At 33.8% G+C, this 26,930-nt stretch overlaps 2 protein-coding genes across 11 annotated transcripts in view; one reads left to right on the top strand and one right to left on the bottom strand.

Moving 5' to 3' along the window:
• LOC149552570 (Pseudouridine synthase family protein) overlaps positions 1–26,930 on the bottom strand; it is a 249,888-nt gene that overhangs the window by 15,819 nt on the left and 207,139 nt on the right. The window contains exon 14 of one of the 10 annotated variants that reach the window (XR_016352955.1): positions 5,942–6,032. The exons of 6 other annotated variants lie outside the window; for them this stretch is intronic. Coding sequence is in view for 1 of the 4 variants with exons in the window: in XM_089788165.1 (XP_089644291.1) it covers positions 5,962–6,021 (60 nt within the window). In the remaining 3 variants the exon portion in view is untranslated. Of the gene's footprint in view, positions 1–5,941; positions 6,033–26,930 lie in introns of those variants that run through there. 3 more of the 10 variants (XM_089788165.1, XR_016352957.1, XR_016352958.1) reach the window with 3 other exon arrangements.
• LOC149552571 (uncharacterized) lies at positions 2,407–3,074 on the top strand. The gene is made up of 2 exons (XM_089788171.1): positions 2,407–2,548; positions 2,665–3,074. Exons 1-2 carry the CDS (start codon positions 2,407–2,409, stop codon positions 3,072–3,074), a joined length of 552 nt encoding a protein of 183 aa, XP_089644297.1.

Below are 26,930 nucleotides of genomic sequence, written 5' to 3' on the forward strand. Positions count from 1 at the left end.
ACGATTAACTATCTTTTTCTACATACAAGTAAAGTACATGCTTAACATGAAATGAAGAAGAACATACAAGTAATATCTGGTGAGTCTTTAGTTGGTTGTGCATGCCTCGGCTTTCGATAAGAGAAGCATTGACTTAGGCTTAACCTCCCAACCTCGGCCCATACTTATCTCCACACAATCTATTGAATTAGAAAGACCCTCCCTACCCCGGGATCAGGCTTGGGATACTTTTAGTCTAACCACCTGAACATTCTAGTGTTTAGAATATCCGCACAGTTATAGACGGACATGTCTAAATAATTGCACCATTGACATCAAGTGATCATAGATGGAAAACATGCCTTTAAACAACCTTGGCCAAGGTTTTTCTGATGGGTTCAATGACCCGATCACCACCATTCGACTTGACAACATGGAAACAATATTATGGACAAGCATGAGCTATTAAATGAAATTAATTTAGGATTATTGTATCATGTCTGGCTTTATTTCCATGTCATTGTAGATTTCATCTCACCTCTTCACCTTTTCCATGGCTATACAGCCAATGAGTCCTAGGTGCTTGAATATTCAGAGCAATCAGCTCTGTCCATTGATTCTCAATTGATTCATGAATATCAGGGTAACGTGACTCACGGCGAGTCACGTGAGTCACGCGAGTCAACGAGCTGCGCTAACCTCGCCGAGTCATAATGACTCATGAGCCGCGAGTGGCGAGTCACAAGGAGTGACTCGCATGACCCGACCCCCTTGACTCAGCCGCAACAGGCTTGAAACCGGGCTATTAAAATATAAATTTTTACAAGTTTTTTAAATTTTTTTTTTTTTACATTTCTCACTCATATAACCTAAAAGGGTTCCCATAATAGTCTATAGTGAAAAGAAGAAAGAGAGAGAGAGGTTGAAGAGAAATAGTGTTTTCTTGTTTTGCAACCAGCTGAAAGGAGGAGGAGAAAAGCTTGCATTTGTGACATTGGAGCTTGCATTTAGATCATCAAGAAGTTTATAGGAGCTCTTCTCAACACTTCCCAAAGCATTTGAAAGAGGTAAGACTTGATTGTTTAGATTTTGATGATTTGTTTGTTTATGTTTATGGGTTTTTTGCATGAATTTTTTTTGTTTGTTTATAAGTTTTTTTTTTACTTTAAATCTTCATAAAATGCAATGCTGAAATAGTAATATTTGGTCTAAAATGTCTTATTGCAGCAACCTTTACATTTTTCCTTAATTAAGTCATAATGGCTTCTAGAGGTAAAAAACCCAAGCTCTCTAAAGGCAACAAAAAAGATGAGTGTTGGAAGTTCACCATAGAATTTCCGGGTAGAAAGAGAAGTCAAACAAAATGCCTATTTTGCAAAACCATTAATAGTGGAGGGATAAATAGATTAAAATACCATATTGTTGGCTTACGTGATCATGATATTGAGCCTTGTGGAGCTGCAACTGTTGAGGCTCAACGTTTTTGTTATGTAGCCTTGGAAAAATATGAACAAGAAAATTTTTTTTTAAAAAACCAATTAAAAGAGTTAGCTCAAATTGGTTCTAGTTCCCTTCCACGCTCATCTGCAAATGTTTCTGAGTCAGTAGGCTGTGTTGAAGAAGGTTCTTCCCGTCCCCCCTATCGTCCTAGTGCTTCTGTTGCTCGTGCTTCTTTTACATCTATTCTTTGCACTTCTAGTGATGCTACTGCTGCTGCCCCTTCTAGTAGTGCTGCTCTTCTTCGTCATAGAGTCAGAAAATCTAGTAAGTTGGACAACTTTTTTGTACCGCATACCACTCGTAGTGCACAACCCTCACTTGAGAGCATGGGCTAGAATAGGGAGATACATGAAGCTGGAGTAAGAGCAATTTGCAAGTTTTGGTTTTTCTGTGACATTCCATTTATAGCAGCCAGGTACTTCAAATTTTCAACTTCATTTATATTTGATTGTTTTACGTTTTAAGTTTTAAAATTTATATTCAATTTTATACTTTTAACTTGATGTTGAAAATTTGAAATATGCTAATTAAAATGTTTTTATAAATGTAATAGGACTCCTTATTGGCAGGGGATGATTGATGCAGTTTCCATCTGTGGTGCGAGGTTCAAAGCCCCCACTGAAGATGAGTTGAGTGGCCCCCTCTTGCTAGATATGGTTGAGGAGATGAAACTTGAGTTAGAGGACCACAAAAAGATTTGGGGCCAAAAGGGGTGTACCATCATGACGGATGGATAGATAGGAGGTCCAAAACCCTCCTAAATTTTCTTGTTTCTAGCGGAGGAGCGGAGGTAATTCATCATGCTCTACTTCTTGATGTCTAAAATTTAATGTATACTATTATTGAATAACAAAAATTTTTTGTTTTATTGAGTATTGATTCTTGAATGATAATTATTTTGTTTAATTTTCACTTTCAGGATCCACCATGTTTTTGAGGTCCAAAGATGCTTCCTCATGTGTGAAAAATGCAAAATTCTTATGTGAGACTATTGAGGTCATAAGGGAGGTGGGGGAAGACAATGTTGTCCAAGTGGTGACAGATAATGCAGCTAATTATGTTGCTGCAGGTAAAATTTTAACTTCTAACTTTCTAAGTTCTACTTTCATTAAATTTTGAAAATTAAAAGTTTTTTAATACATCAAAAATTTTCATTGTTTACTAACTAATTTAAAATTGCTGCAGGAAAACTATTGATGGAGAGACACCCAAAAATCTTTTGGACTCCATGTGTGGCCCATTGCATCGACCTCATGTTAGAGGATATTGGCAAGCTTGTATGGGTGAAATCATGTGTTACCAAGGCCAAAAATCTTTGTAAGTTCATCTATAATCATGCCTTGGTCCTCAGCACTATGAGGAAATACACGAAGGAAAAGGAGTTGGCTCGTCCTGGTATCACAAGATTTGCCTCTAACTTTATCACATTAAAATCCTTGCTAAGTTCAAGGTTAGAGTTGCGGTGCATGTTTGTTGGTCCAGAATGGAGTTCCTCCTCCTTTACGAACAGCCCTGCAAGGATAGATGCAACAAAATGCATTTATGATGATGACGATTTTTGGGAGCCATGTTCAAAGATTGTGGAGGTAATTTAAAATTTAAATTTTAAATTTTAAAAGCTTAAGTCTTAAAATTTTATAAATTAATTTGTCTCATACATATTTTTGTTTTATTTTCATTGTGCAACTTTGCAAAGTTTCATCATTAACTAAATTGTTTTTTTGTTTAATTGTTTTGTAAATCACCGAGCCCCTTGTAGCCTTCCTACGAGTTGCTGATGGCGAGAAGCCCTCTATGGGCTACATTTATGAGGGCATGGATAGGGTCAAGGAGACTATTAAAGCCAAATATGTAGGAGTTGAGGAAAACTATGGCCCTATTTGGGACATAATTGATAGGAGATGGCAAAATCAGCTTCATAAGCCCATCCATGCAGCAGCCTATTACCTCAATCCGGCATACCGTTTCTGTGATGATTTCAAAGCAGATGAGGAGGTTCTTAGTGGCCTATACACAGTGATATCGAAGATGTCCCCTAATCCCACAGATATATTGCTTGAGATGGATGCCTATAATAATGCATCAGGGCCCATTTTTTCAAGTCAAATTTGCAAAGGTCGTACAAAATTGCAGCCACGTAAAGATTGCAGCTTAAGCCTTATACAATCTAGTTTCTAAATTTCTAGCGTTAAACTTAAAGTTCAAATTTTGAAATGAGACTAATATTTTTTTGTTTTCCTTTTTTCAAAATTCAAATAGATGGTAGCAAATGTTTGGGCCTTCAACCAAAAACCTTCAGCAAATCGCCATCCGCATTTTGAGCCAACCAAGTAGTGCTTCTGGATGTGAGCGCAACTGGAGCATGTTTGGGCACATCCACTCGAAGAGGCGTAACAGGTTGTTTGTGCAGAAAATGAATAGTCTAGTCTTTGTGCACTACAACTTGTGCATTAGGATCAGGGAGATTTTGGATAGTAACACCTCTCCGATTACTCTAGAGGAGGTTGATCCAGAGTCTGATTGGATCACTGAGGCTACTGATCCTGTCTTTGATGATGAGGACCTATAGTGGCTTGACCAGGCAGATAGAGAGGGTCAGGCTGAGGCTGTGGCTATGGCAGCAGAGGACCAGAGAGCTCCAGTTGTTCCTAGTGGCACCTCACAAATATTGGCAGAGCCAGAGGCAAAGAGTACAATTGATCCTAGAGGCACCTCACGAGCTGATGCTATGGCTACTAAGACATCCAGGACCTACCTTAGACGCCTTACTAAGAGGCATTTTATAGATCATACTGAGCTTGAGCATGAGGTTGAGGCTGAGGTTGGGGATGAGGATGACGATGACGATGATGATGAGGATGACGATGAGGATGAGCCTGAGGATGAGGATGATGATGACTCCGACTAGGAGCCATAGCTGTAGACTTATAGTCTTGTTTTAACTTTTTGTTTAACAATTTAACTTAATATATGATCAGCATTTGGAACATTTGAATTTGATGATGACTATTGAATCTTGATGTGTTGGATTTCATAATGCATAAATGATAATAAATATATATTTTGATGGTTTGCATGGATTTATCTTAGTTTGACTTTTATTACTAGTAATATAGTATTTACTTTTACCAATTTACCTTTGTAAGTTTGTAACTTTGTAGTATTGTACTTATGTAATCGATGTTTGAGTTTTAAGTTTTAAGTTTTTAACTTTAAGTATGTGACATGTGCATTATGATCAAATTATCTTCTATTTAATGATGTTATTGTGTCTTTAAGCTTTATTCAATAATGGGTACATGGAATGTCCTTTAAATCCTAAAAAACTCAAAATTTCAAAGTTTTTTCACTTTGCCGAGTCACCGCCGAGTCGGGTCACGAGTCAAGTTACCCTTGCCGAGTCCGAGCCAAGTCCAAGTCTCGTTACATTGATGAATATTATATGTTTCCAACTTATCACAATCTGTGACTTGAAAGAATATGTTCTTTAAGACTTGTAGAAATATCATTGATTTTGACTTCCAAATGGTATATTTAAATCATGATTTCATTACATCATAAGTAACTCTTTTTCTTAAGAGGAACTAACCTATAATACTTATGATGAGTATAACTACAGTATACTGTTATAGTAATCAGATTTCAGTAACATTTGATAAAGAAATATTTAACAATGCCTGGAACATGATTGACCACAACCTGATATAATCTGGAAGATAGGTGTCTAGCTGGACGTTGTGATTCGGCTCTTCCTCAAAATGATCTTCAAATGCAAGAACCAGTACAAAATATATCATGTTTTCAGCACGAAGATTATTACAAGGCAGAAAAAGAGATTGGCAATAGATGCAGAGATATATCAGATGGTATTTGCAGAGGTATCGGGTGGTAAATGGAAGTCGAATGCTTGGAAAATATAGAAGTTGGGTGCCTCGAAATATATGTCGGATGCTTGAAAAAAATTATGTCTTCCGCCTCTCTCTCGACTTCTTAAATAAAAAGATAATGCGTTTCTTTGGCTTCCAAGAAGCTGTAACATAAAAGAAATGTCTTGGCTCTTGAATGCCAAAATAAATATGGCAAGTGTTACAATCGATTTCAAGTAAGAAAATGAAATAATAATAATAGAGATGGAAAAAGATTTGAAAGTTATATATCAAAAATAATTATGGTTATATCTATCTACATGCACGTAGATATAATTATGGGGTGACATCATACTATTATAAAATAAATAATAATATTATGGTGTCATTTTATTCTTATATCTATGTGTATGTACATAGGTATTTATTATAATTATGTGATGGAAGGGTGAATCAAAATCTTTTGTGGTATGTATTATATTTTAATTAAATTATTTTAAGTTTTAAAATGTTTACTTAATAGCTCATGCAGATCCTTCAATTGTATCCTAAAGTTCAAGTCACTAGGTCCTTACCAAGGCAATTTAAGGTCATACCTGCCATCCTGATGATTGGACTAAGTTAGTATCCCATTCTGTTGATCCCATTTAGCAATGCTTCCCCCCTTCATCTTCTCCTACAATCACCCTTGCAACATTTCCACAATAAAAAAAAGTTCCACAATAATTTTCATATTGACATTTAAAAGAATTTAATTATTAACTATAATTCCAAAATCAAGTAACTACTAAACATCACATGACAAATAATGGAGAACGATCATCTTCCTTAAACTGTTAATACATCGGGTATAAATAACTACCTACTTCACATGATTATGAAAGAAAAATCCGTTTAATCTAACTACTATGAACAAATTTAAAATTAGGTCAAAATTTGGGATGTAACAGTTATCCATTATCAATTTCACAAGAACTCCAAATCTGACCAATATATGTTCTTTGTGAAACTCACATACCACTTCTGATGAAGTCTTCTTTGTTGGCTTGGCTTCTACCCATTTACTGAAATAATTTGTGGCGGTCAGTATATAAGAATGTCAACTAGAAGGAGGATTAATTGGACCTATAAAATCCAAACCCCATTGATGAAAGGGAGCTTCAATCACTACTGGCCTAAGAGGCAGGGCAGCTAGCTGAGGTTTACCAGTAAATATCTTACATTTCTCACAATTAGCAACCCACTTATATGCATCCTTAAACATACCAAGCCAATAATAACATTGTCTGAAAATTTTGAATGCAGTGACAATAGAAGAGAAGTGTTCTCCACATGCCTCATCATGAAAAGATGTTAATAGATTCACCTGCTGCTCCTTATCAACACATCTTAAAAATGTACCATCGATAGCTTTCTGGTACAAGACATCATCATGAATTACATACTTTAAGGCCTTTGTTTTTAGGTCCCTCCTTTGCTTAGTAGTCAATTCATCAGGGCATTCACCATATGTCAGAAAGTATGCAATATTTGAAAACCAAGGATCCTGAAGGCTTACCATAAGAACCTTTGGAGTCTCTTCCTCACCAACTTGTTGGTCTTCTGCTAAAACTTTGCAAAGTGCATTTCCTCTTACAAGTTTAGTTGGCTTGATCTCAATATCATACTCTTGAACCTTTGCTATCCAAGCTCCTCTATTATTGCGACCAACCTCTTGTTGTGTCAAAATGCTTCTAACTACAAGAATCTGGCACATATATCACTGAATGAGAATGCAAAATATAAAATCTAGAATTTTTAAGTACTCTCACCACTACATACGCATGTTTCTCCATTTGTGAGTATATCAATTCTTGATTTTTCAATGGCATAATCATAAAAGCAATTGGGGCTTGTATTCCTTCTTTATTTTCTTGCATTAATATGGCTAACATGGTATGTTTTGATGCATAACAATATATAATGAATTCTTTAGTGTAATCTGGATCAACAAGAACAGGAGCCTTGGCAATAGCACCTTTGATGTCTTCAAAAGCCCTCTTTCCAATATCACTCCATTTAAAAGTCTTATTACCTTTCATCATATCAAACATAGTCTAAAACTCGGTATCGGCAATATCTTGGCCGGCCCAAAATTTTGGAGAAACTTGGAATTGGCAAAAACTTGGCAAAAAAATTGGCAATAAATCAACACTTTTATTGAACATTTGAAAATATACAATTTCTTAAAGTATTCTTAGCAATTATTATAAATCTACTAAAGTATAAAATCTATTATCAATATATTATAAATCTATTTAAATCTATTATAAATCTACTAATATATTATATATTATAATATAAATCTATTATTTAATAATTATCTATAAAAATATATTGCTACTAGCCTACTAAAAATTATCAATTCTTAAAAATGAAAATAAAACAATATTAATGTATATTTTAAATTTAAATTACAATAAACTTAAATTCCTTTTGTCTTTAAAATTGTAAATACTTTAAATTTACTGTATTACTATTTACTATTTTAACTTTAAATAAATACATTAAATTTACTATATTTAAAACTTAATAAAAATTAAATTTAATGTAAATGTTTTAAATTAAAAAATTTTAATATTAATGTATTGTAATTTTTAATCTTTTATCGAAACAAATAAATAAATTTTTTAACAAAATTTATTGATGAAATTATAATATATAATTATATTTGGATTTACATAAAGTTATGATCAGATTTACATAATATTTTACAAAAAACAATGAACATCAACATACCTTATGATTCCAACTGAAAATCTAGAAAAAACGAGTCGTAACTAGAAGGCTGAGTGTAGAGATTTGTCATTCGAACACATAAAAAATGATGAGTGACTAGAAGCCCTAAGTACCCTAAAACGCGAATGGAAATTTTGAATATAGATTTGACCCAAAAAGTCAACGCTGTTCAACATTTTTTCACCCCAAAACCTGTGGATAATGGTGATTTTTCGACTAAAAATCGCTACATTTTTTTGGGAATTTTGGGGCGAATATTTATGGCATTTATATCACTCGCCTTGCTGTTTTACGGAATATCGTGTTTTTTGTGATTAATCACCGGCATTTTAAACTATGATATCAACTATTCACTTAACTATCTCTAAAAAATCAGGCACAAACCTCCATATGAAATTTACTTGGCCAAAGAAAAATTTTACTCTTGTTTTCCTCCATGGCAAACTTAATTGTTGAATGGCTTTAACTCTGTCTAGATCAATCTTCACTCCTTGAGATACAATATGATCAAGCAGTTTACCTTCTATCACACAAAATACTGATTTCCTTGGATTCAGTGAGACACCATGATTTCTACACCTTTGTTGCACATTTTCTAGATCTTTGATATGATCTTTTCTCTTCTTGAAAAAGAATGCCAAATCGTCAAGGTATATGACAATGATTCTATCTTTCAAATCACCAAAACCATATTCATACCACGTTGAAAAGTTGCACCTACATTAATTAAGCCAAAAGGCATCCTACTATAGGCAAAAGTATCCCATGGTGTAGTGAAAGCTGTCTTGAATTGATCTGCTTCATCTACTTGAATCTGGTTATAATCTGAAAAGCCATCTAACATAGACATCATCTCTAACCTTGCAACAGTCTGCAACAGATGATCCATATTGGGAAGTGCAAAGTTGTCTTTGAGAGAAGCTTGATTTAAATTTTTAAAATCCACACAAATCATTATCTCTCCATTCTTCTTCCTCACTAGCACAATGTCATCAACTCAAGTAGAGTGATGAATAGGATATATAATCCTAGCCTGCAACATTTGGTCAATCTCTTTGAAAATTGCTCCTTCAACTATAGGGTTATAATTCCTTTGTTTCTGTTTGAATGGTGTTGCTTCTGGCTTAAGAGGGATTTCATGTTTGAATTTCCCATCAATGAAAATTTTTAGGTCTTCATAGCTCCAAGCAAATACATCTTAAAATTCAATGAGTAATTTCTTGATCTCTATCCTCTCTTTTTGTGCACAACAGTTTCTTATGTTTATCATTTTTGGACTGATTTCTGTCCCTATATTGATTCCATCATATTCACCACAGGTTTTTCTTTTTCATCTCTTTCTCTCTTAATGTTTGCATCATGCCCATCAAAAAGCTTTTCCAAATAAATTAGATGAGGTGGAATTTTTTAACTTTTCAATTGAATCATATCAAGTTCTATTTTCTTTTTGTCATCTGTCACTGGATTTAGGATTGCCACTTGCATTAATGCTTCTTTCAAAATACAAGCCTGCAAAAGGTTCTTCCCCTTCAATGAATTGTTGTGTGTTTGTCATCTTCAAACACCTATCAGGAATCTTCATCATCAAGAACATTGGGCTTGAGTAGAACTTCTACTTTATAGGTTTAATCTTTAAAGTCGAGATGTGGTAAGAGCACGGATGTAGAGACTAGCAAAGAATCAGCTCTTGAATTGAATTCCCTTGGTACTAATATAATTGAGAAAGCATCTAAACTCTCAATTTCATCCCACACCTTCTTATGACGGTTTTTCAATCTTGAGTTCTTTACTGCATATTGGTTTTTGACTTGTCTCACCACCAATTCTGCATCTCCTTGAGCTTTGAGTATCTTGACCCCTTTTTGTTTTGTTGCAACTATACCAAGGAGAGGAGCTTTATATTATGTAGTATTATTAGTATTCTTGAAATCTAACTTGTATGCCAAACAAGTCATTTCTCCACTAGGTGATGTCAACACTACTCCTGCACCTGAACCAACATTAGCACAACTGCCATCAAATTCCAAAGTCCATAACTGATCACCTTTAGTCTGCTCTGATTCTTCTTGAATGTCAGGGGTATCAGAAAATAACATATAATTACCAAACTTCATTTCTTGATATAAGATTTGAGACCTAGGATCATCTGATTTTAGGACAGTGAACTTTGCCTTTTCTTCTAGTTCTAATTTGACCTTTTTGTCTCCCACTTGGGTAGTAGCATAAGACCAATCTAGTTTTATCTCTCCCCCCATATCTTTACAAAAACTTCTACTTAGGAGCATTCCATAGCTTGCAAGGATGTCTGCCACTAGAATGGTGAGTTTTAGTCTTTTCGAAGGGTAGGCAACAAGGGCAACTTGAGCATCTTTTATCTATCCAAGCAAGGGTACTTGTTTTGCATCCATTGAGTAACAATGGCCAAAAGTTTTAGTTAGTGGAAGGCCTAAAGCTTTAGCTATGGAGGTCCCAATTACAATATTAGAAGCTCCTGAATCTATGATGCAATTACTCAACCTATTTCCATTGATAAACAAATAAATGTAAAAAGGATCTGGCTTTTTGATTTGGAGAGGCAGCCAAGACAATAGACTCTTCTTCTTAAAACAACTTAGGAAGTACAAAATCTTCATCAGTCAAGAAGTTCCACTAGTATCATGATGATCAACATTAGCATTAATATTAACATGATCTTCATCTTTATTATTACAATGTTCAACTAATCTTTACAATTGATCAGGATTAGACTTCATGTAGTCTAGTGGAGATATTTGAATTCTCACCTCTTTACAGTATTGTATTATGTCAAATGAATTAGATGACTTACCTTTATGCTCTCTTTGTGAAATTGAAGGTATCATGCTACTAGATTTATCTGCTTTGTTTGATGGTGCATAATTTTTAGTAGGTACTGCATGAGGAGATTGATTTCTGTTCTTCTTACCTCTGGTCATGACTATCAGCTAAGGTCCATCTAGAGTTTCAAAACAGTCACCTCTTGTCTCTGAATGTGATTCATACTCCAAGAAAAAGGTTTCAGAGTTGACACAAGGAGCATGATCATCCTCACTTTTAGGATATTCAACTGTTTGTTCTTTATTGTCCACCATATGCTAATATTTGATCATGTCAGCACATGTATCTCCATCATGATCTGCCCTTAAGTGGAAAGCACACATATTTTGTCTCTTTGGAGCAGCTTCAATTGCTAATCTCTGTTGAATAGGTGGTTTTTGCAATGTTTTACCTCTATTTGGATGTCTAGAACTTTCTTGATGAGATTGATGGAAAGAATGAGCAGGCCTATTGATTTGTTTCTTCAAGGAAATGACCTCATTAGAGAACTTTTCGAGCATGACCTCTGTGTTATTTGAAGTGCTAGCTGTATTACCATGGCTCCAGATTGAAGTTTTCTTTCCCACTTAACAGAGGCTACCATGCCATCTTCCATTTCCACAGCTAGTGTCTGGGCAGCTTGTAAATTTTCTACATTTGCTCTTCTAATTTGATATCCCAGATCAGGAGGCATAGAGCTGATGTAAAAGGTCTTCTTATTATCATTTGTTGGTGCACTTGCAATAAGTATCCTTTTCATGAGTTTATTAAACTTTGCATTAAAATCTCTCATAGAAACTGATGGTTCTTTCTTTATCTGTGCCAATTGTAACAACAATACTTGTGCACCCTCTGTACTTTTGTAATGTTCTTCAAATTTTTGCTTCATATGATTCCAGTCTGTGATACATACTATAGATAAATCTTGGAACCAATCAGCAGCATTGTCTACAAGGGTATCTACAAACATCCTGATTGAGGATTTACCACACCATAGGCTTTATGCAAAGCACTTAGGTGTTGTTTTGTAGAGATGGTACCATCCCATTAAATCTTGGGAAGTTCTTCCTTGATACTCTTGGCAAATCATTATTAGCTGCAAGGGCAAGAGGACCAATTGCATTTCCCCAAGGAACTGCCATAGCTGCCGGTATAATGTTTTGATTTGTTTGGAAAGTAATAGTAACAGGGAGTGTTGTACCAATTAACAACAAAGCATCAAAAATAGGAGGAATAGAAGTCTTAGTAATAGGAGGAGAAGAATATTGGCTTATCTTTGTTCTAGTAGGAACAATTGCAGACAAGTGAGTATCTTGGAGTTGTTTGGCTATAGATTCCCTTGCACGTTTTCTTCCTCTTCTGCAAATATCTTCTAGAATAGGGAAGTCAGCCTTCTTAAGTTCCTCGTATATTGGGTCAATTCTTCCTCTTTCCTTGGAACTCCTGGTATACTTGGAATCTAGGGTGTATCCAATGTTTTAGAAAATGGTGTTTTCAGTTTACCTTAACCACTATGATCAAGGAAACTTTACCAATCTTCAACTTTGAATTAGCTTTCTTCTTTCTAGCAGGTTGAGGCTGTAAAACTGGTATCAAGCTCTGGTGGCAAACACCTGATTTCCACAAGACCTTTCTTGCAACTCAAAATATATGTGGAATCAGAGTGCAAATTAATATGAAGGAAAAATCTCCAGAGCTTTTATTTGAATTCTCCCTAGTAGAGTCGCCAAAAATTGTTAGTTAATAGTTTGTTCTCCTATTAGATTTTATAACCTGACTCTTTTAATACCCAATGTTTTGGAGAGACAAGAGGATGTTACCAACAAATGGATCAGTTGTATGTTTTCTATCACTGCCCTCTGAATCACAAGGTACAAATTCCTTAAGATTTGCAATGATATACAATGAATATGTTTCTCTTACATCATAAGTGTTGAAAGAATAAGCTCTTAACCTGAGAGCAGTAGAGGCTAACCAAATTGTTTGTAGACACAAACAATTCAGGCAAAATGGATTTTAAACAACCTATCACACCCAATGGAATGGCTATAGCAGGTTATCTTGAAAATCTCTGACTTTTACTCCTATTCTGAATGCAAATTAATTATTTAAATTCAAAAGAGGAAAGGAAGAAGAGATGCACATAGGGGCAAATGGAATTGCTTTAACTATCAATCTTGAATGAAATGGAATCCAACAAGTTACTAATAGCTTCACCCACATATATCCTGCAATTCCCATTGAAACTATTTAAGATACCATGAAATAAGTGAGAGGAGAAATAGAATCACATATGAAAAAGAAAATGGAATCACCTATACTGTAATTACCACAGTGAAATGGAATCCACATGGTTGTCACAAAATCACATATAATTCTCCTTCAACTCTCAATGTAGAACGAATCTATGGGCAACAAAACATGAAAAGCAAATTAGGTAAATGGAATTACAGAGCCAATTCACCATCAAGTTTGTTGACCTTTGTATTATCAGAAGAAATTATATTTATAGTTCTATGTCATCCCTCAGTTCTGGTAGAGCAACAGTCACATATTAAAAAGAAAATAAGGGTAAAACATGAAAATATCTTATTTGCAGCAAGGTATAAACATGTGGCAATCTTCTCTATCGATGATTCTGAATTCATGATACTTTTGGAAACACACAATGACTATTTATCTTCATGCAGCTTCAAAAAATCCTGTAAAAAAATCTTCATTTTTTCATAATTTGCTGTTTGGCGCCAATTCCATATAATTCATATTCCAATGGTCACTTCCATTTTGAATTCTCATCGTTGATCTGAAATCAATGGTCATGATCAAAACATAGCAGGCTTCTTCATTTTTCCTTTGTGATCTCCGTGGGTCCCTCTGCGTATACGTGTCAGCATCGCGTTTTCCTGCATTGGCTATCCTTTACGCATCTTTGAAAAGCGGGGAAACGCTAAGCATTGATCTACTGAGATCTAACGATTGAATTGTATCTTCTCTTTCATGTCACAACTTTGCAATGATCATTCATTCGATACCTTCACTCGATGAAATGATGCGATGACTAGCTCTCGCGGCTTTGCAACTTGAAAAACCCTTTCCACTTTATGTCTTATAATCTTACAACCATATGATCCTACAACTGACAATTATCTCCCCTTTGTTGCAACCTCAGAGACTTCCATTGTTTGCTTTCGCGATCTTACAATCCCCTGCATTTCAACTTTTACTACTTATGATCTGAAGATAATACAATCTTACTATTCTCTTGTAGCATCTAACTTCAAAATCGAAGGTCTCTGATCTCACGACCATAGATCTTATGATTATTGTAACTTCTTAACTTCAATCTTCTTCACTTGCGATCTAACGATCTTTCGTAGCATTGTATCTCTTTCTCTTTTCTTTCCCGATCTTACAATTAGGGTATCCTCCAGCCTAACTCTTTAAGATCTAATGATCTCATGATCCTACAATCTTGCGAAGCTTCAAAGCATAGCTTAAAACCAAAAGAAAGGCCCACGTGACAGGCAAGCGGTTGACTTTTCGACAACCAATTGCATGTATTCTTTTTATCCATTGACTTTTTACTAGCCCACGTAACTTGTTATGATTGCATCTGAACCATCTACGAACTAAATCAACGACGCACATTCTCTTAACTTCATATTTTGATTTCAAAGGGTTTTGACTGTTTTCTTCGGCATAGACTACTTTCTCTACATCCTGAACTGGATCATTTGCACTGACTTACATGAAAATTGTAACATAATATGAATCCTTGTCTTCAACATGATTAAGAATAGGGAAAGATGAATCATTAAGATATCCAAACCTTCTTCTTATCAGAGGAATGCATAACAAACCCTCCAAAACCTAATCACCTAGCCTTGGACTAGTGCATTGCTAGCATGATTTCCCACATTAGGTTAGCTCAAAGGAATGATGAGAACATAGGCCATCCTATGGGCATTCTAGACTCAGACTCTAAGACATTGATACTTTGATTTGACTCAAACCTAAAGCAAAAAGGGATGAACTGAAAATAGGGCAACATGCATTTAAACCACATTAAAATCATAATAAAATCCCTAAAAATTATAAAAATAGAAAAATCATTGCAAAAGCCTATGAAAGCCTACAAAAAAATTCAATAAATTAATGAATCACTCAAAAATAGGTTTTATTCTAGGATAAAAGTGAAGTCAATGAGGAATCGACTTGGAATTTGGAAACAAATTGCAATTTTGCGCATGTAGTTCTCTTTTCAACATTTACAAACTTGTAATCGGTGAAGTGGAAGGAGTAATGGTGACCATCCACTAAATTTGAAAGGGTCTCATCATCCTAAATTGTCAAGGGCATGTGAGATAGTGTTGAAGTAGCTAGTGAATTTGTTTTAAATCATAGTTTCAATATGATTTGAGTTATTTGCACACCTTGCCTCATGAACTTTGATGAGATCAACTTTATGATTAATATTAAAATTATAACTACTAAGCACTATTATTAATTGTCCTTTAAAGAAGCAAAAAACCATTATAGTTTTATAATTAATATTATAAAGTAGTTTCAAAATTTTAATTATGTCAAAAGTTTTAAAAAGTCCATAAATGTTGCAAAGTCAAGAAGTAGAATAGGAGTAGGCAATGACAAACAAAATTTCCTCTATTTCTACATTGAATATATATTGTATAGTTTGATTGATACTATTTTTCTTTAACATTAATTTTTTTTGTATAAATTTCAAATATTAACATTGTCGCAATATGAAATAAAATAAGACTGTAACAAAGCTTCCTTATTTATATCTTCCAATATGATCTAACAGAGCAAGGTAACAAAGTTTTGCCTAATTTATCTGGAGAAAACAAAGAATCCTACAATAATCATTATAATTATTTTAGGCTTTCCATTTATGACATATAAGTTTTGATGATTAATCATAATGCTAGATATTTATAACTTTACTCAAAATTAAATTAAATAGTTCATGTAATTCAATCTCTAAGTTCAACATATATAAAATTGTTTTGGTATATACATGTATATGTATCACTTCACATTTATATATGAGGCCAACTTTGCATACAATTGTTTATCAAGTATATATAATAAAAAGGCACTGGAGACAATTCCAAAAACTGAATTCTCCTACTTATCAATTGATGAGATTAAGGGGCTTTGTAATCAATGGTTCATAAGGCACAAAATTTACTAATGGTTTTGCAAATGGGGTTGTGAGTAAAGTGGGATTAACCTTGGAGGAAACTCTATGGTTACGTGTGTGTGCTTGAGTTGGACTTGTACTAGGATGCAGGACCTTTCAAAAAGTCTCAGTGTTTCGCCTTTGTGAGCATCACCTAGATGCAATGATTGCTAAGTGTTTCATTCATTCTCATAAGGGTTGGATTCTTGTGAAACACTAGTGACTCATGAAACTTGGGTGAATGAGTTTGACTCAAAAACTACACAGATGAATCTTTATTGCAATATCATAATTTGACTTGCTATGGAAAATAGCTCTTGCTTGTCAATCGATGTGCTTAAGAGGATTTCTAATGAATGGTTCATAAGACACAACACGTGCTAAAGGTTTTGTAAATGACATTGCAAGAAAAAAGGGTCTTACCTTAGAGGAAACTCCATGGTTAAGTGAGCTTAAGCGGGAGTAGTACTGGGATGGTTGACATCTGAGAAGTCTCACTGCTTCACTTCTATGAGCATCACCTAGATACAATGAGAGTTGAGTGCTCCATTCAGTGTCATGAGAAAAGGGTTCTTGTGAACAACTACTCATGAAACTTGGGTCAACGAGTTTGATTCAAAAACTATACAAATGAATCATGATAGCAATACCACAATCAAACTTTGTGCGGAAAATATCCTCTACTCATCAATTGATGATCTTAAGGGGCTTTCAAGTGAATGGTTCGTAAGGCACGACACTTGCTAAGGTTTCGCAAATGGGATGTAAGCAAGTGGACTTAACCTTGGAGGCAACTTCATGGGTAGGTGCACTTATGGTGAAAAAGTACATGGATGATCTCTAACAAGTCTCGATGCTTCACCTTTGTGAGCATCCCCTAGATGTAATGAGTGCTAAGTATTAATATTCCATTCATTCTCATGAGACTTGGGTTAATGCGTTTGATTTGAAAAACTTCACACATGAATCCTAATAGCAATAACCACAAATGAATTATACTCACATGAATACGATAGTTTTCTTTTCTTGACAATATTTTGCAAAGAAAACTTCATTCAAGCTTTGAAAAATAAGAAATCTCACATCATATTTTGGTGCTACTTCAAATCATAGCTTGATTGAAATTTATACTGTTAAAACTTCGAGTCCTAGTTTAAAATATATCAAGAGGAGGTTGTACAAGCACTCTGAATTCTTATGTAAGTTCTTTATCATTTATGTTATAGAAATGTCCTTTCATTAACAAAATAGTAGTTTTTGACTGCTTTTCTTTAAATTTTCACAAATTTTAGATAAATCCAATTTTTCCCAATATTTTGCAGTTTTTTACAGAGTTTTTCAAAAAATGATGTTCCTTTGGTTTACCGATTTATCCCCAAAATGATTTATGCTTCTATGGAACTTCAAGACTACTTTGCATGTGAAAAGGCAAAACCATTAGATAATAGACAATGATTTCTCAAATCACATGATTAATTGTGAGTTAGCATGTGCAATGATTTATTCCCCAAAAAATTCAGATTTTTTGTTCAATAACTTTCGACTTCTTTTGCGATTTATCAGGTCATTAATTGGCAAAAAGCAATGGTTAATCAGCAACAAAAAATGCGGGAAACTAGATGAAATGCTAGAAGCGACACTGATGAGAAAAACCTGCAACATGACGCGATTGTCTATGACATCAACGCACACCATTGATGACACAACTAGGAAAGTTGGGTCAAAAGTTTGCAATGTCAAGAAGTAGCATGGGAGTAGGCAATGTCAAACAAAATTTTCCTCTCTAAATTCAACTTTGTTGATGTTTGGTTGCTTCAGTTGGATAAACTTTGAAACTAAATTGAAGTTATATATATATATATATATATATATATATATATATATATATTTGTCTATGTAGTTAATTAAATAATAAATTATATATATAATTATGTTGTTATCATTTTAATGAAACGACATGTCTCCTCTTGATTTATTATCAATATAAATAAGAGGTTGCTGCCAATTGGAAAACACATACCTTGGATAGGCAGTGCCACTACACTTTCTGCGATCCTAAAACTTAACATGGTATCAAAGCTATGGTTTCAAATTTCTCCTTTTTTTTCCCTTCGTCTTCCCTTGCTTTTGGCAATGGTGCTAGTTGTTGAGAAGACTATGATGGGGAGGGAATACAAGGTGAAGGATAATGACATAGGAAGATTTCGACTTCATGGAGATGCCAAAGCTTATGGCCTGCTTGCAGGGTGGACTACAGGCCCTAGCAGCTATTAAAGGATTGAGTTGAGTATTATTGTGGGTGTCAAGAGAAATGAAGCAGGTGGATTATCTAAGAAACTAATTAGTTTCCAATAATGATTTGGTAACTGCTTCCATGAATAGTTTATCTCCAGAATTACTTGAAATGGGTTAAATTCTTATTTTCAAAACTTCAATAAATGCTACATGTCAATGAAATTAATTTACACAGGTGGTGTTTCAAATGAAGCCTTCTTAGAGCATAGTTACACCACCCTAAGGGACAGGGGGACAAGTTTTCGAGATAAGGAGAGAAGCCTTAATTTGGGGACGGTGGGGGGATCGACACGGTTGCATATATGATGCATATGGTACTTAAAATGCTACTTATGAAAAGACTTATCACAATCTAAGATATAAAGATGTAAAAGAGTAAATACTTGAACATTGCATTGAATTGGAACATCAAACATAAATAGTAAAATCAGCAAATAGTTAACACTAGGACATCCCCCCATCCTCGGCGAAGGTGGTGGAATCTAGTGGCACCAATGGGGACGAGGGAACGAAGTCCCCAAGTCCCCAATGCGTGGGACAAAAAGCAAGGGGACGTGTCCCTGAGTTACTATGTCTTGAAGGTATGAAATGACTTTAGATGGTTTATGTGTCATGAAGAATGCTAAGTGTGGGAATCCTAGCCTTTAACTACTACAACAACCATATTAAGAATTCATGTGTTCAAAGAATTTCTAATTGTGAAGTTGGCTCGCAGTTGTGTGATACCTTGTATTTGTGTTTAGAAAAGTTTGTATCAAACCATCTACATCTCTGTTCTACATGGATGTCGAGTTCCTTGTGTTTCAGAGTGTCAGGAAGGAGTATTTGAGTATCTCTCAAAATTGGCATCTTGGAGAGAATCCTTTCTGTAGGCAGTTTTTGGGCTCTTCCTCATGACTCAGTGTTGTGCAAATATTGTATTGAGAAACCTGTGTATGTTTTAATTTGGTTCGTGGCTAATGATATCCTACTTGTATCAAGCATGGATCATCATGAGAGGCATCCACTAAAGTTTGAGAAATACCTGTTACCATGAGTTGGTTTGGGACATAAATTCCAAAAAGTGGTTTGTGGTCATAACTTATCAAAGTCGAGAGTTTTGGTGTGTAGAAAGAATATTGGAGTTAGAAATTTTTTGTATGTATCAAAAGAATATTGGCAGTTTGCAAAAACACAATGATCAACGAACAGAGACTCAAAACAACACTTGTTGAGAAAGAAAATGAATAAAATAACAAATTGAACAAGAGTGACACATAGGTGCTCGGCCCGTCATAGCTACAACTCAAGATATGTTTAACCCTTCCCTTAAATATACGACACGTCAGGATGGAAATCAAAGCATGAGCTCAATTAAATATAAGGAAACAATGAAATCTTGAACGTATTGAAGTTCCATTTTAAGTTTGGTTGCCACGTTGGAAGATTGACCCACCATTAGGACAGTATAATATGAAAAGAGAAATGTACCCGATAATGCTACATGGGGCATAGAAAAGAGTGATTGAATAGGGTTATAACTAGCAAAGATAATGTTTAAGGGAAGTGACACATACTCAAAGTTAAATTATCCACTTCCCAAGGCACCGATCCTACTGATCTTATTAAGGTAATTATAGGAAGTATATTAAGTTCTCTTTCTTTCACATTATTATATGGCAATAATAAGAATATATATATGTATATCTATCTATCTATATATGTATGTATGTATGTATGTATAGTTAAATTTGAATTATATACATTCATTCAAAATGATATTTAATAATTTGATATAATATTTGTCAAATATAAAGAGATTGATAATGGGAATGCAAAATATAAAGATTGATTAGTATGTTATCTTTTACTTCTATTATTGAAAATATAAAATAAAGAGTTATGTTACAATCATTTATTTCATTGTTAATAATAGACATGAGTTAAATTACTAACATCCTAATTAATGTTAACATTCTTATTTATATTTTCAATACGCACTACAAGAGCTATTTGCCTTGATCTTTTCCTTTGAGGATGCCCTTGTAGGTGAAGGAGGATTGAAATCTGATTCAAAGGGAGTCTGACACTTCTTCAAAGGTAAAAGGAGCTCAAAAGATTGATGTTTAGAGGAAGTCTAACACATTCATTTGAAGGAGCAAATAGAGGATATGATTCAATCGACCTTCAGAGATCTCGCTCATATTGATTCAGAGGGAGTAAACCATGTTAAGATGGATTCTCCAGCAATCAATAAATTGTAGCAATCAAGAGGACTGTGATTTGTGAATATACCTTGTGACTATGTGATTTTAATGGGCCTGCCCCCTGTGTACATCATGAGGAAGTGATAACTTCCAAATGATCTCACTTGTATTTGCAAAAGTTATTGAAAGGTGATGATCTTACAATAACTTAATTCTCTATTCTGATGGATATCTTATGATGTCTATGCAGATCATGATAGATTATACTTTGCATGTTGGATGTTTATATGGTAAGCATTATGAGAATGCATATGCACATACCTTATAAATATTTTTTTTGAGTACATTATGAATGCTATGCAAATTGATATTCTGAAGGGCCATTACACAAAGTACTTAGTGAACATCATGTGACTTGATGTTCTAGAAGGCCATTACTCATAGTACTTGGTGAATATCTTGCATCTCAATTGGAAGGCCATTACTCAGAGTATTTGGTGAATATCATGTGTTGATATTCTAAGAGACCAACAATCATGATATCATACGTGATATCAAAATGTTTTGAGTACTTGGTGAATATTAAATGTCAATATTCTAGGAGACCAATACTCATGATATTAGATGTGATATCAAATCTTATTTGAGTATTTGGTGAATATAGTGTGTTGATATTCTAGAAAACCATACTCATGATAGTAAATGTGATATCAAAATGGTGGATATCTTCTAATCAAATCTATTCTAAAAATTTGTCATTCCTAATATTATTAATGGTGTAATATCTATCTTGTGTTTATCCTCCCTAGCTAAGAGGGAGTGTTGATGTTTGGTAGCTTCAATTGGATAAACTTTGAGATTAAACTGAAGTTACATATATGTGATACATATATATATATATATATATATATATATATATATATATATATATATATATATATATATATATATATATATATATATATATATATATATATATATATATATATATATATATATATATGTATATATATATATATATTTGTGTGTAGTTAATTATATAATAAAATTAGATATAAATTTATGTTGTTATCATTGTAATAAATAGACATGTCCCTTATGGGACATGTCTCCTCTTGATTTATTATCAATATAAATAAGAGGTTGCTGCCAATTGGAAAACACATATCTTGAATAGGCAGTGCCACTACACTTGTTGCGATCTTGAAACTTAATAAATTGTATACCTGGATTGATACTATTTCTCTCTAACATTGATTTTGTTCGTATAAATTTCAAATATTTAAATTGTTGCAATATGAAACAAATTAAGATTGTGACAAAGCTCACTTATTTATTTGTTCCAATATGATCTAAAAGAGCAAGGTAAAAAGGTTGTGCTTTGTATAGTTTGGAGAAGAAAATGAATCGTATGATGATCATTATAATATTTTTAGGCTTGCCAATTATGACATATAAGCTCTAACAATTATGTAAAGAGCCTTGTTGGCTCTATGCTGAATAATTTGACGAGCACACGATTATACTAAGGGGGGGTAGGGGTGAATTGGTATAATAACAACTTTGCCAAATTAAAACTTATTATCTGAACAATTGCTTTTATAACTTTAAATGTTGAAATCAATAATTATGCACATGTACACAACGAGACTAGATTTACATGGAAATCCAATGCAGGAGAAAACCACGACAAATAAATGCTTTCTTATTTAAATTGTTCTTTTACAATATTTTGTAGGCTATAACCTACTAGAGGCTCCAACCCATCATTACAGGACTTAGCGAGTCCGAGCCAGAGTCCACATTTCTGAGGCAAATGGCCTCTAAACTTAGACTCGGTAGAGTCCTGACAGAGTTAGCAAGGACTCTCCTGACTCACAGAGTCCCGAGCTTTGGACTCTCTCGAGCAGCATGACTCATAAAGTGCAAAAAAAATAAAATAAAGGGTTAAGTGAATTGTTTGTGCTTTGTATAACATCTATTTTACCTAAAAAAGTCATTGTATCCTTTGCTAATGCTTGTGATAGAGAGAAAAGAGTTAGAGAAGAGGATTGGAGTCTTGAGAGAGAAATTAGCAAACCAATTGGCTCTCTCATTTCAATTGTTGATTTTTTGTGCAACTTTTTAGCTTGCACTTAAGTATTGAGAGGAGCTAAAGGAAGCATTGGACGAGGCTTCTACAAACTTACTTGCATTTCCATTGTTTGTGCAAAAATTGAATGATCTTGTCTTTGTAGTTTGTTCACTACAACCTTTGCCTTCTCCATAGACAAATCCAAGGCACCGATATATCACCGATTGTATTAGAGATTGTTGATCCACATGCAGAGTGGAACACAAAGATTGTTGATCCTGTCTTCAGTGATGAAGATATGGAGTGGGTTGATTAGGTGGATTGGGAGGCAGAGGCAGAGGCAGTAGCGATGGTAGTTGAGGAGGCTACAATGAAAGGAGACCGAGTGCAGGACCCTAAGGCTAGAAGTGATGAATCCAAGTCTGATGATGAAGATTATGTGGGTGTCGATGAGAATAAGGATGCCCCTAAGGTTCAACCTCAAACACATGAAGAGAGGATGGCTCTAGAGTCTTCCATGACTTATCTTAGGCATATTCGTAAGAGGGCATAGGCTACTAGAGCCTTAGTCTTCTACACTCTAGCTAATATTTTGATATATGTTTTGAACTTTTGATTTCATGAATTTCATATATTGTAAACATTTGACAGTGACACTATGTTTAACTTTATATTATGTTATTCAGTTTTTTTCCTTCAGAAATTTGTTTTTATACTTATGTAATCTATGCAAAATTGTGTACGAGTGTTAAGTAGCTTTTATTTATATCAATTATTGTGTATTTGATGTTAATTGACTAAATGATACATGAAAAAATCTTTAAATCATTAAAGATTTTGAATTTCATGGGTTTTTTCATTTTTCGAGTCCGGTTGCCAAGTTCAAGTCCGAGAAAATTTTTGACTTTCCGAGTCAGAGGCGAGTTCGAGTCTCATAACACTACTCCAACCCTATCTTTATGAGCACCAACTCATTGGAAGCTCCAACTCCCACACTTCACAAGCTTCAACCTACCAGAAGCACCAACCTCCAGTGGTGTCTCCATAAGCACCACCTACTGCACACAAAAAGACTTCTTTTCCACCTTGACTATGTTGCTAACTCAACTGATAATGGACATTTTCAATTGCACGATTTTCTATCTTCAATCTAATATTTATGAATTGTTTAACCTCTACTCATACACACCCTGCTCACTTAATATTATTTTGCATCAAGTCAGCTTCCAGAAATATATATATTTCTGGATTTATTCAACATGTCCCTGACTGATATAGAAAGTTAGAAACTAATTTTTGATCTGATTATATATTTTAATACTAAACTAATTCTCTTGCATCATTATTCTTCTCTCAATATATCAGATTATAAAAAATTTGAAAATATAATTCTTTTTTTTTTCGCTCTCCCTTTTTCCATTCTTCTTATATCTGCAGACTTTCTTATTCTTTATTCATTTCACTCATATCTCTGTTTTTTCTATCTTCTCTCAACCGCTGACTCCCACTTACCTTGCAAAATAACTCTCCTTTTATATCTTGCGAAACATGAACATATGTGTCTTTTCTTTTTGAATAGGTGTAACTCTTCATAATTCACAATAATGAATCATTTGTATTTGTTAACTATTATTTTGTTTTTATATTGTGACTTAATTTCATGAATTTTATATCATTCATTGTTATTGACTAACCTGGATGCTCTTCTCCATTAGTCTCTTATATACCAAACTTTTATTGTGTTACCTTCAATGCAAAATATTTTCCACTTCGGCACACATGTGTTGAGTATGATATATTTTTTCTTTTCTCCATCAAAATGGTGTTCTAATTCTGAATTCTATTCAATTTCGATTACACAATACCTTGCATTGGGTTCCTTGTCTTTTCTTATATGATCTTTATGTTTTATTGGGCCTCCCAGAAAATATCACATATGTATTATATTTAACATGTAAATTATGAATTAAATTCCATGTCGTCTCTCCATCTTGGTTCATACAATGCAGACTGAATTTATCAACTTCCATTCACAGAATCATATCTCCACATCAATCCGTAGACTGATAATCATAAGCATCGACTCTTTATCTATCCTTAATCGATGGTCTGTTTGTATCCCCTTTTATTCTATCAGGTATCATTTCTTTGACTACTTCATCAATTCCTGCAATAAAAACTTCATCGCCTCATTCTCTTTTAGCATAATTGATTTTTGTTTCCTTCATTTCCATCGCCCCACTGGGTACATGTATTTTAATTATTTTATTTGAACTCCAAGCTGTTCCCTGACGTTGAATAACATGGATAATTCTTTTGGTAGTTTAGTTGTCATAAAACATTTATTTTCTCTGCATGGTTACATCATTTTTGTGTCTTCAACACTGTCAATGCACCCGAATACACATCTGAAAATTATCTATGCCCCACTCTTTTCAATAATTATATAGATTCAAATTCTTATTATGTGTCACTCATTTCCATCTATGAACAACCTACAGGGGATTTCTGATTTATCACTGCCTTTTTGTCTTAGTATGAATTGTTCCCTTTGTTCAAAGCCACTAACATGTCATCACTGTAGATAAACTCCATACATTTGTAACTTGTTCTAAAGTCTTCATAATTAATTATCATTGCTGCCCAAGCTCTTCTCAAATATGCTGACTGGAATGAATTTACATTTCATAAAAATTGACTTCTTTTTTTTCTATAAGTAATCAGGGGAAGCCTAAATTATATATTATTCATTTTATTATTATTGTTAGATTAATTATTATTATGTGTTAATCTTGAGTAGATTTGAACCCAAGAACTCCCTAATGAGAGGCTTGCAATTTACCGATGCGCTGTAGGCTCTTGCCTACATTAAAATTGACTGTTGATATATGTCTTTGACTTCCAATTTTTGCCATACTTTTGTATGTATTCTCAGAATTATATCTCAGCTTTCTATGTACAATTTTAATCATTGATTTCAGGATGTATTTCATATCTATGTACATTGATAATATTTCATTTGACTTCTCAAATTATCTTTTGTAGATATTTTGTACATAAAAGGTACATTTCATACATCTTATTTGTAGAAACCACAATCTTCCATTTTTGTCATAGATGGATTTGTTGACTATCATCATTGTAGTATACACTCTTATATCCTCAACTGAGGATATTTTTGACTTAGTCTTCAACCAATCTTCTTTATATGATGATATTAACACTTAGGACTCTTTTTCATCATTTTGATCGCTACTGAATATTTCTCATAATTGAGAACTTTTGATTTTAAAAATAACTTCTTGTTCATATCTTTTGACATCAATGACAATATCCTCCTCGATCTTCCAAATGCCTTTGTAAGTGTTTTTGTTTTTTGTTTTTTGAGGTTTTGCAATTTTGGATGCATAATATAGAATAAAAATAGAAAATATTGCAATTACATTTTCAACTCAAAACTTGGATATTACATAGGGAATATAATACCAAAAATGTCAGATTTTAATATCAACTTAGACACTCTGTATTTTCACAAAATATCAGCAACCCAATTGATAAAATATCCCCTATTATCTAAATCAACAATACCCAGAAAATCTAGAAGTTATAATCCATGAACCTCCAGCTAAAACATGCCTTGAAACCCTCTGTAAGGAATATTATCAGCAGCAAAAGAATTTTTCATCAAACAAATGCAGTTGTGTGTAAACAAATGGCAGCCACAATAATTCTAGAATTGTTTTTCAAACTCAGCCTTTAACCCCATATGTGTTCTCTGAATTTCTTCTCCAATTTACACAAATGTAGCCTATGAATTCAACAAATTCCAGTCAATCAATCATTGCTACAATTCCCTGCAGATTTAACCTTGAATTATTAATCACTCCTCCAAAAAACTTCAATCAATTTGCACAATCTGAACCTCTGAATGAAGCCCATACCTGACATAATTCGTTGTGTGTTTCACTAATTCACTATGCTGAAATGTTTAGAAGAATTCACAATTCTTCAAGCTTGGAATCTGAAACCCTTGTTTTAATTTCTTCTCCACAAACAAAAGCATAAAGCACAAGTCAAGAATGAATTCTTACTTCTCATGTGAAGGACTTTTTTTACATTTCCTCTTCACAAATTGACCAAGTAGCTTCTCTTTCACTTTCCACATAACTTAAATCCATTTGTATTTGCTTTTTTTTTTTAAAGTTATATAACTT

Source organism: Cupressus sempervirens, chromosome 6 (assembly GCF_028749045.1).
Source record: "Cupressus sempervirens isolate cs-2001-9-10 chromosome 6, ASM2874904v1, whole genome shotgun sequence".
Lineage (NCBI taxonomy): Eukaryota > Viridiplantae > Streptophyta > Pinopsida > Cupressales > Cupressaceae > Cupressus > Cupressus sempervirens.

Bases quoted from the DNA above. Each gene is read 5' to 3' on its own strand.
- LOC149552571 (XM_089788171.1), top strand. From the start codon at position 2,407: ATGTTTTTGAGGTCCAAAGATGCTTCCTCATGTGTGAAAAATGCAAAA. The intron at 2,549-2,664 runs GTAAAATTTTAA...AAATTGCTGCAG, and splicing joins AGCTAATTATGTTGCTGCAG to GAAAACTATTGATGGAGAGA.